This window comes from Hydra vulgaris, chromosome 01 (assembly GCF_038396675.1).
Source record: "Hydra vulgaris chromosome 01, alternate assembly HydraT2T_AEP".
In the NCBI taxonomy this organism is placed as follows: domain Eukaryota; kingdom Metazoa; phylum Cnidaria; class Hydrozoa; order Anthoathecata; family Hydridae; genus Hydra; species Hydra vulgaris.
In genome coordinates, this window is record NC_088920.1 from 525,595 (window position 1) to 537,631 (window position 12,037).

General features: G+C 29.1%; 1 protein-coding gene across 1 annotated transcript; it reads right to left on the reverse strand.

Annotated features, from left to right (window-relative positions):
- Positions 1–10,457: 10,457 nt before the first annotated feature.
- Positions 10,458–11,318, reverse strand: LOC136075200 (sex-determining region Y protein-like). The gene has a single exon (XM_065787666.1). It carries the CDS (start codon positions 11,316–11,318, stop codon positions 10,458–10,460), a length of 861 nt encoding a protein of 286 aa, XP_065643738.1.
- Positions 11,319–12,037: the final 719 nt, after the last annotated feature.

Here is a 12,037-nt window from a genome sequence, read left to right on the forward strand (position 1 = left end):
TATGTCGTAAATGTTTCTTTGCAATATAATTCTAGTTTATCTAGATCAATTGGATGTTTACAGGACACACACAAAGGATAACGAAAAATCTTTTAACAAGACCCTTATCAATTCCAAGTATTTCAGCAAAAGTTTCATGGCTTCTAAATGCCCTTCTTGCTGTGCTTCCATTATTGGATGTACCAGAGCCACCACATCTTTGTACTTCAACAACAAGTCCAAATGTATCTTTAATTTTTTCCTGAATTTACTTTTTTCTACTTGCAGCTATAGTTTTATTTTCAGGAGTGTTTGCATGAAAAAATCTACAATCATTGTACCCTGGTCTTCTTCTCTGTCCAATATGTAACAGACATTCAAAATAACGAATCCAGAGATGGAGAGTGTGGATTCCCAGTCCAAAGACATCTGATTAGGCTGTTTATTATAAGCAATTACAAAGTCATTCATTTTTTTAGGATTTAATCCACATGTATTGCAAACTTGATAAGAATCAGTTAATGGAGAAAGAAGAGTAGACACTTTTCCATCAATCATAGTACATTCTAACTTGTGCTTGATTTGAAATAAGTCTATGGTTGTTGTTTTGAGTTCAGTTGACATAAAAAAATCATATTCTACTTTAACAATTTGCTGATTTTCCTTAACGTATTGCATTCAAACAGAGCGACAATATTGGGTTGAGGATGTTTGGGGTTAGTCCAAAGAATAAAATTAGTTTTCTGTACTTTAAGTTGCACAGGTACTGTACATAAAAGAAACAAAGATTCTTCAACTGGGACTGACAACCTGTCCTCTTCATCTTTAGTTCTCTGTTTATAAACAGACTGTCCAGTTGAATCATCGAATCCGACTTTGCTTATAAGAATAAGAGTATTGCAAGGCTCAGGTAATTTTGATTTATCAATAACTTTCCAAATCCTGTTTGTAGTGTGATTCCAAATCCTGTTTGTAGTGTGAAGATATACAGAAGCACTGTAGTTTGTGGTAAAAATTCCAGAATCTGGAGTACAATCACTTTTAGATTTCACAATAAAGTTGTAGGCAGAGTAAAACATGCAACCTTTATCTAAGGCCCCTTGACGGATAGTTTGATAGTCTGCCCTACTCATTCTACAGTCTAACATTAGACCTAAGGCTTCTTCAGATGAGTAAACTTTAGAACATGATCCATCAACTTTACTTTCCATCATGTGTTTTAAAACTTTGGCGTCTTTATTTCGTTCTTCTTTATTTAGATTAAGAATAAGGGCATGAAACAGGCTTTCAGTAGTAACTCCTAATTTCTCAATAATCGCTGAAGATCTTCATTTCTTAGACCTTGTTGAGAGATCTTCAAATGATTTTGATAATGCACCTCGTTGTAAATGGTTTATTCTAATTTGCTGCTGAAGTTCATTTACATTAAATTCTATATTTACCCATTTCTCGTAACGATTTATAAATCTCCCTTTTTGTCTACCTGGCTCATTCCATTTCTTTTTAAAGTTTTTCATAAATTTTTCGGGTAGACTCATTTGATTGTAGTTCGGATAACATTGAGACATCAATATACAAATTTCAGTTTTCGCTTTCTCACTAATTAAACTTTCATATTTATTATCAGATTTTCCTTTAATTAAGTAATCGAAAATGTCGTTGTTCTTCATATTTAAATTTGATTTCACCACTAAAGTGGTGAAAGGTATTTAATGCACTAAACAATTACTGTAAATATTTGTGAATATTTTTTATTTTGATTGTTTTGTTTAATCGTCTTTTCCGTTTTTATTTTAGAATATTCCGCTATTCATAATCGCGGTTGAAACTTGTTAAAAAACATCGGAATTGTGAGGGGGAGCCGTATTTTAGTTTTAGTATGTCATGTTTGAACTGACCCTATAGACACAAAAGCCAACAAAAGCAGCCAAAACTTTTTCAGAAATCTTCTATATACATCATTTTTTTAAACGCAAAAAATTTCAAGCTGGGCAAACCTGGGCGAAAATATTCCTGATTCTTCAAAGTTTTATTTTCAAACAACTTAATAGAGAAAAGTGTTAAACATGCGGTAAATTGTATCCTTTTTCTAATTTTGTGTCAGTTTTGAACTTCAAACTCTCCTTGAACAATTTTTTTTTTTAAATAACGGACCTTAAAAATTTAAATCTGGTTTTCACATACTATATATAATTCAATTTTTAAATTGTTTCTATTAAAGAACAAACTATGTTTTTGTGTTTATGACATGGTACTGGACCACCGTGCATTTATGACTGCTTTTTGGTTTACAGCTTCCTTTAACTTTTTTTGCAGGATGTAGTTTTTCTTTAATATCAACATACTCTTCTCCCTTCTATCTTTATGTTTTCCTTATATTTTTTTTGCCAATTTTCTGGGGTCTTTTTTCTTTTTTTAGTTAATGTCCCTTTACTTTCCGTTGTTGAAATCAAAGATTTAGGTTTGTTTAAACTATCTTCATTCTTCTCTGTAGATGAACTATTACTTTGTTCCACATGCTAAATGTTGTAAATATCCTCTGTCATATTCTTGTATTCAGTTTCATTTATAATATTATCATTATTTTCAATTAATAAAGATTTATCCAATGTAAGTGTTGACTAACTGCCAACAACTTTTTATCAAACAACTTGTCACGCGACCTCACCGGACACAGTGATTGGCTTAGCTGGATATTAAACAGAGCAGAACTTACGACGATTCGGAAGATAAACCAAAATTACGCACGCAATAAAATAACGTTTCGGTTTGTTGTCCGCATTTTGATAAATTGATGTTTTCTTTTTTCGATTTTGAACAAAAAAGATCTGAACATTTTGATAAGAAATGCAGATTCTGTATATTTTGTAGTAGATATTAAACAAGCTTATCTTAAAATGAAATTCTGTAACAGTAACTCATTTTCAGTAAAAAGTGGATATTGAACAAACCAATTCTAGGGTGACGAATTATTGGATGCTAATAGAAACCAGTACTTTAAAAACTTTTTAAATCAAACAGTAATTATTTTCATTTAAGTTGCACAACTTAAGTTATGTAACTTAAAATATATAAAACACGTATATTTTTGTTTTGCTAAGGGTTAGAACTGTAGAAAATATCTGGCTTATGAAGAAACCTCATCTAATAGTTGCCCAATGTAAAATGTATAGTACTCCACTTTTATACTATAATGTAAGTACAATTACAATATTTTGAAGTTTAAGGGTGTCTGACAAAGGTGCCTGACAAGGGTGCCTGACACGGGTTTGCCACTATCTAAGTGTCTGGCAATAGGTGAAAAGAAAATTGCGATATTTAGTTTAATAAATTCTAGTCAGAATTTTAAACATCTCTCGTACCTGTTACCTGCTAAAACCGCTATGGCCAAATGCATAAAGTTGACTACCGTTCCTACTTGCGTCGGAAACTTGCGCTGAGAAATTTTTAGTTTTTTTAAAATAACAGAAATTTATAAAAAAGCGTGTAATATGTTATATGTGCAAACAAGGCCAAATTTTACCCTTTACATATATTTCACTCAATTTTGAGTAGAATTCTTTTTTTATTGAACACTATTATAGAAATCTTTTTTTTATTGAACATTTCTCAAACTTTAGATGGAATAGTCTCATATTTCCTGATTTATATCATTTTTTGATGCTCAGCGAGTTAACAAAGTTTAAATGGAAATCATGCATTATCTTATTCAAATTTTGTTTGAAAAGTATTTATACGATTGCATTACCAAGAGTATTTAAAATATTTAAAAACGTAATTAAAAAAAAGAAGCCATCACTAAAATTTCCTAAAAAATATTTAGTTAGAAAAAAAAAATACTTTTGCCACAGTTTTTGGTTTTGCCTGTTAGATTAAGGCTGGAATGCAAAAAGCGAACTTGAGTCAAGTTCGACTTGAACATTATATTGTAACCAATAGCGGCAGAGTATGGGTTTTTCTCTCAAAAAATACTCTGCCGCCATTGGTGACAAAGTAAAGTTCTAGTCGAACTTGACTCAAGTTCGCTTCTTGCATTCCACCGTTAATGTTTTGGATAATGAACTTGTCATTATCCAAACCATTAAACCCCACTTTTTTGTTTCGATAATTTCTAAATCGGCACTTAAGGAACTTATTGAAAAATTATTTTCATTTTCAATTTGTTTGTAAGTTTATTTGCACTCTGTTTACAAAAAACCTTCTCAAAAGTTTAAAGAATTAAGTTATCAAAAGATTGCATTAAATTGACTTAACCCTACTATGCCGTTGCTAATTGACTTTATTAAAAACATTTTAACATTTTGTGATGAATTATTTGCAAGTGACTCACAAAGAGAATCGTGCAACTTTAAAGAAAAATTTGGAAGTATTGGTCTTGGTTTGCTACCTGAGATTTACCAAGTTTTTTTAAAAACATGGTAAATCTCAGGTAGCAAACAAAAAATCTCCCTGGATGCGTCTTCTTTTTATTCCATGAAGGATTTAAATGCATCCAAATTATAAAAGCATTAGCAGCAGAAATGTATATGATGTTGTAAAAGATTACCATAGGCTGCCTGAATTATAAAAAATAGATGAAAAAATAATAGAGTATTGCTATATTTATAATTACCTAACGGTTGTTCTCTTTGTAGAAAAAGTAGAGACCATATGGTCAAAAGTATCTACTCCCCCTTTTGTTGAATTATAGTTCAGAATTATCTGTGGTTTTGTGTCAGGACGGTTCAATAACTCTGCATCACAATGATTGCTACTCAGCAGAATGACTGACTTTCTTTTCTTTGGTACATATGAAACTAAAGTTAATTGAAGAGTAGACTTCTCGTGTTTGAGCAGGTAAAAATTCTGTAGGGATTTTTTTTGTTTTTGCGCATCGTTCCAACTGGACTTAACTTTTTCTCCAAAAGATCTCATGCAACTGTTGCTGATTTGAAAAAATTATTCATTGCAACATTTCATCCAGATCTTTTTATAACTTTAACTAAATCATAAGCTACTCGTTGCCCTTAAGTTCTTTCTGGGCCCTTCCCAGGAACACAACCAATATAAATTGGTGCATTCAAAACATAGCTGGTACTAAAATCATACAAAAACCATAGCTTTAACCCATATTTAGCTGGTTTGGATTTTATACATTGTCTGAAGGAAAAACGTTTCATTAACAGAAACATTTTCATATGGTCTAAAACTATTTGAAAGTATTTGTACCCAAATGTCAAAAACCAAACAAATAGGTGCAAATTAGTCATTCAGAGTTAGGGTTAGGGTATCCTAATAATTGCGTTGCTTTGTCGTCGAATCTCAAAGCTCTTGAAATGGTATGAAAATGCTCACGACTCATTACCAAACGAAAAATCTGTCGGCCATCACTAATGTCCCATAGCTCTGTAGCTTCACCAGCTGATCGGTAAACACCTGCAAAAAATAAAAGTCCGAGAAACCCATTTAGTTTATGCTCAGATATTGGTGCCCACTTTTCTTTAAAAATAATTTCCCCTTCTTTGTTTGATTTAATCAGAACTATCTTGAAGATCTTTGGGGTAAAAAAAAGTTGAAAAGCAGCATTTATCGAATATGTCTTACGTTTTGCATATGGTGTTAATCCTGACTTTAAATTCATGACATTTTGTGCTGCAAATTTTTTAGAATTGTTTAGTCTTTGTTTTTGCCGTATTTCATTACTTTTTGGACACTTATAAACATTTGCTGTATTGAAAAATTCCACTTCAATTTCTACTATTTCATTAGGAGTATCTACTTGAAAATTAGCATTGTCTGATGATTCAGTAGCTTTTTAGCTGTCTGCTGTTACTTCAAACAACTTCTTTTTCCTCTTCATCATCAGACGTTAATTCTTCTTCATTTGATTGATCTCCATCAAGCGATGCAAATAGTTGCTGAGCCTATTTAGCAGTGTATCTAATACAAACACTTTTTTTATTTTCAACCATAAGTAGCTGCCTATTTAGCAGTGTATCTAATACAAACACTTTTTTTATTTTCAACCATAAGTTCTAATATTTTTTATGAAATCGAAATTCATTTAATCTATCTAAAAATATCAAAGAAAAAAGTTGAGTAAGTTACAAATAAAAAATCGAAAGATATTATATTGTTAAAAAGTATATTTTTTAACAATGAGTATAAATGTTTTTAAAACAATTAGTTTATAACAACTACGAAAGCGATTTATTTAACTTTTTGATGAATTCATAAATTTCATAGTTGAAAACATAATTAAGTTATTTTTTTTTTGTTATACTATGTAAACTTTCTGATATAATTTTTTTACACTTTTAAATTAAGTTTTTAAACGCTTTCAAATAAAGTTTTGAAATGCTTTTAAATAAAGTTTTTAAAACGTTTTTAAATAAAGTTTTAAAACGTCATTAAGAAAAAATATCATGGAATATAAAATAAAACTTTAATTTACTTCAAAAGTTTTTTTTTTTAATGATGATTTTTTTTTTAAACAATTTGTATTCTTAATTTTATCAACAACGACGTCGACGAATGCTTTTTTTTAAAATACTTTTTGATAAATTAAATATTGTTAGTTTTTTTATTAAAAGGTAAAAAGAGTTCGCCAAACGTTATAAAAACATTAAAAAGGATCGAAGTTTATTTGAAATCATTTTTTTGATTTGAAATTGTTTTTTCGAAATCGTTCATTTGAGATTGCGTTTTTTGAAAAGGTTTTCAACTGAAATTTTTTGTATTAGAAGAATTTAAAAAAAATCTTTTAACTTTTTTTTAATGTTCAATTAAAATTATTTATACTATTACTTTTTTATATGTTTATGCATTCTTTTTTTGATTGATATATAAAATACATGAATAAAAAATAACCATATAAATATTTTCATTTAGACATTAAAAAAAAAGAAAAAAAGATTTAATTGCCATTTTCCTAATATAAAAAAAAATCAGAAACTCGTCAAACCAACGCGATGAGTTATTCAACGTTAGGGATCGTCCATAAAGTAGGTACGCTCTGAGGGGAAGAGGGTGTGTGAAAATAGCCTATATGAGATGGATGGGCAGTGGGTCAATTGTCAAGGCAAGGAGACACTAAATTAAAAAAAATATCATATAATGTTTGATAAATAGGTTAAAAGCATAGGTACTTTTAGGGAGGTGGCGAGTACTCAAAAAAGCGTATTGCAAAATGCGAAGGGGGGTGGACGCAAAAAAAGCGTACGTACTTTATTGGCGACCCCTTAACGCAATTGCAAAATATAATTAAAAATCATTTTCTATTACAGTTTTTGTTTTTCAGAGTTATATTACTTGATTTTTTTTTAACTATAGGTTTTAATTTTTTTCTAAATTTCTCTTTCATTAAGATTTCTTTTTTTTTTTAATATAAATTAGCCTGTCTGTTTTTTTTTAGCGCGTTTTTAATCTAAAAAAAATGAAGTCAAACCAGTTTAAATAGCTCTAATTACATCCCATATGATTTTCTAAAGTTTAACTTCCTTTGATGACTTTTTTTCGTATTCGTGACTGGTAAAATTGAAGGTAAAATGTTGTTTTTATTTACAGAGCGGAACTCTCTGATCTTTTAATCCAGTCTGATGATTACATTATTTTGTTTTCTATTTGCTGTTGACGCTACAGTTCAATAAGTTTGGTTTGACACCGTGACGTTAATCGTTTTGATTAGTTTAGTTTTGACAGCAACTTTATTTCGCATTACTTTAGCATAAATAATATTTACTTGTGTGAACTTAAATCTTTTAAATGATGCAAATAAATTTTAGCGGTGAGTATTTGAGAAATATTAATCGTGACGACGATAGTATTAATAAATATAATGAAGAAATAAAAATAATATTTACTTATGTATAGTTTAATGTTTATTGTTTATGTATAGTTTATTTATATATATAGTTTATGTATATATATAGTTTATGTATATATATAGTTTATGTATATATATAGTTTATGTATATTTTATATATATATATATATATATATATATATATATATATATATATATATATATATATATATATATATATATATATATATATATATATATATATATATATATATATATATATATATATATATATATATATACAACCCTTAGATGTTGTCCGAAAGTTTTTTCGATATTTTGTTGACAAAAAGTAAAAATTAAAATGCAAGACCGGAATTTTTTTTTTTTAATAATGATAGACTGCCTGCCCCAACCAAACCCTCAGTCGATGTAGCAGCACTCCCTTGCGGGTCAGGCTATTTGTCAGTCGATGTAGCAGCACTCCCTTGCGAGTCAGGCTATTTGTCAGTCGATGTAGCAGCACTCCCTTGCGAGTCAGGCTATTTGTCAGTCGATGTAGCAGCACTCCCTTGCGAGTCAGGCTATAAGATAGTCGATGTAGCAACACTCCGCGCATGATTTACAGTAAAAAAAATAAAAATAAAAACGTTTTATTAAAAAAAATAAAAATAAAAACATTTTATTAAAAAAAATAAAAATAAAAACATTGTTTATATTGTTAAAAACATTCAAAATGTTATAAAAACATTCAGAATGTTTTTAAAAACATTCTGGTCAATTAAATTTGCGTTTTTGTGGTTTTTTTAAAAAACGATTAATTTGTAATTAAATTAATGGTTTTTACTTTCGTCCAACACGGAAATGTTGGACGAAAGTCAAAAGTAATTAAAAGTGACGTATGTGTTGGCGTAAGAATCACTTTTTTCCTTCCGCTCTTCCTAAAGCCAACAAACTATAGATCTATATAGTTTATGTATAATTTAGTTTATAGTTTGTGTAAAGTTTTTATTTAATATACGACAAGAAATAATATCTAGGTATTATTTTTTACAACATACTGAATTGCGTCTACGGTTTTCTCGCTTAATTTGACTCAATTAATTTGACTCCTTTTTGTTGTTTTAGTTATTCTTGTTGATAAAAAATAATATTTTTACAATGTTTCATTCGAATATGACAAAAACAGACTAAAGCTACATTCTTTAAGTGTTCTCAAGAAAGCAATAAAATTTAATAATCTCTACAAATTATTTCTATTTCTACTCCAAAAAATTCAGGAGAATATATGTTAGTTAGACTGCATCAAAACATGATGATAAAAAAATGGTGCTTTTCCATATTTTTTTTTTTTTAGGTGCCCCAAAAAATCCTAACGGTCTTGTCACAGAGCACCGCGTTAGTGCATTTAACCAGAAAGTTCATGCCTCCTTCCCTACCGTGACGCGAAAATATGTCCAGCGCTCGTTTCGAACCTGGATTTCCTGCTAACACAGCAAGTGCTCCAACCATTGCGCCGCGGCCGCACCAAATATTATACCATGTTGGCCTTATAGTTGATGTCCTTTATGTATATCTATCATTAAATTTGAAATAGCGAATAGTTCAAATTAAAGGTTGCTTATTCTTACTGATAATTTATTTAAACTATCTTTAAGTCTTTATTTATAAAAATTTTCAGGGGAATTTTACACTTGTTTAGCAGCTAAGCCACGCTTTGTCTTTGAAATGTTTGTGTTTATTAAAAATCATCAGTATATATTTATAAAGTTGAAAATTTGCAATTCCTACTGATACATTGTCATATTTGCCACTTAATTCATACTTATTGTCTTATTTGTTTCTCTTAGTTACCTTTTAGTTTAAATTTATTTATACCTCTTAGTGTATTGCTAAGCACTTGTGCGTGTGTTGACAATCTAAAGTTTAAAGTCTAAACTATCAACACACTTGGTCACACTTGGTCTTAAAAGTGTTTGGTGGACTATAAGAGGTTTAGTGTTACATAAAAATCTGAACATTTCTCCGCTCGCATTTACCCAGTGGGCATTCAACATTAATTGGACATCTTAAGGACGTCCTACGGACTTGTAACGTCTTTATGTCGTCGTATGGTAGGTAAAAAGTTTTTGTAATAGACTGAAAAAGTCAAAGTAGCCAAAACTCACTGTATAGGTGTTAATATAGTTCATTATCCTTAGCGATATGCTTAACTTATCCGAAGCCATCCAAAAACTATTTTAGGCTGAAATTCTAACCAGAAAGATAAAAATAAACACTGTAAACAGCAACAACAACAACAGCAACAAAAAACAACTGGTTATTATCAAATTATCATTTATTTCAAATTTTATTATTCAAATTTTCAAAATAAATACTAAATTTTACAAATAATAATATTAATAATACTAATAATAACAATACCAATAATAATAAAACTTTTAATACAGTGATATTTTGATATAATTCAAATAAATTAAATAATAATAATTGTAAATACGAATTAATGTCAACTAGATATAATAGTAGACACTCTATAATGATGCATATTAATTATGTTTAACAATGTAAAATAATGTAAACTGAAGTTAAAATTTTGTAGCAGGTAATTAATTACATTTATACAATTACAATTACAAATACAAATAAAAACATATTTAAAATTTTAGTAATAAAGTTGTTCAACAAAGTTCATTCATTCATAATAACCAAAACCTTTCTCAAGAGACTGAAAAAATTCTCTGAGTTCAGAGTCAAGTTCAATAACATCTTCTCTTTCTTTCATTTGATTATTTTGATTGAAATCTTCTTCGTTATTTATGTTCGAAGAGTTTTCACAGCTACATTGTGCTTCATCTGAATAGTAATGCAGCGTAGTTGTTTCTTTGTGTGTTTGTGGATTTTCATCAAAACTGTCACTTTTATTTTTATTTGATTTAGCATTTAATTGGACATTGGAAATAAATTTATTACTAATGTTTTTTGTAAGAACTTTAGGCGAAAGTGTATTTTGATTGTTGTTTCTTTTGTTTTGATAATCTCCCAATGCGCTCTGTAGGTAGCCAAAGCTTTTCAAATCGTTGCGTTCTATAACTTCACTCATGTTTAAACATTTAAAAATTTCGTATGCATTTAAATCATTACTTCTTATTTTGGAAGCCATTTCGGAAAAACTTGTATTATTTAGTTGACTGAATTTCTTTTTTTTAAAGAAGTAATGATAATTTGGATAATCTTGCATAAACTTAGTTCGAAGACACTTTGCACTTTGAATAAATGGCAATTTCTCAACTTCACTCATGTCTTTCCAAACTTTTCCTAACAGTCTGCTTATTTCAGTGTTAGTTAGATTAGGGTTTTCACTTGCAAATTTTCTCCTAACAGATTTTGCCCAGAGCAAAAATGAGTTCATTGGACGTTTCGCAATTTTCTCTCTCGGAAACTTTTCTACGCATCTTCTTTTAAAAAGGTTTTCTATAAAAGAATCTTCATAGATAGAATCTTCTATTAAAGAATCACATAACGTGTCTTGTTTTACAAATCTTGGAAGCTCCATTTTCAAAAGTTTAACATCTATGTTTTGAGCTGTAACTGATTTGATTTGAACTTTGTTTAACGACAAAACTTAACTTAATATTAATTTGGATCTCACAAGGTTTAATAAAAAGTCAACAAGTGTGAGTTAATTCAACTTTTGTTTATTCGTTTTGTCGCCCAACTACTTTAATGCAGACAGGTAATTGTTCAATAAATGACTTTTAAGAAATTTTTATTTACAAACTCACTTATTGCTAAACATTCTAAAGAAACAGATAGTTTTTTATCCGTGAATCAGTGCTATATTGCAATTACCGTTTGAATCGCAAAAAAATATATAACTGAAAATAAACAAAATTTACTATCATATATATTTTATTTTATTTATTATTTACTATCATATCGTTTTTTTCTAATAAAAATTAGTTTTATGAGTTTAAAGCAAAACCAAATAAACGTCATCATCTCCATCGTCATCTCCAGAACAAATCAAGGTTTTTGTGCTGTTACGTGATGATGACATAATTAAGCATTTTTAAGGTATTAATAGCATGAAGTATATTTATATAGTATAATTATAAGTTAAATTAAATGTTGGTTATCGATTAAACGGATTCTTGTTTAAATCTAAACTTTTTTAGCTCATTATGTGTTTAATGCCAAGTTTTCCAGTCATTTAGGTATTGCGTCGGATTTCTTGACATACTAAACAAAACCAACCATTTGTTGCCTTCAGGT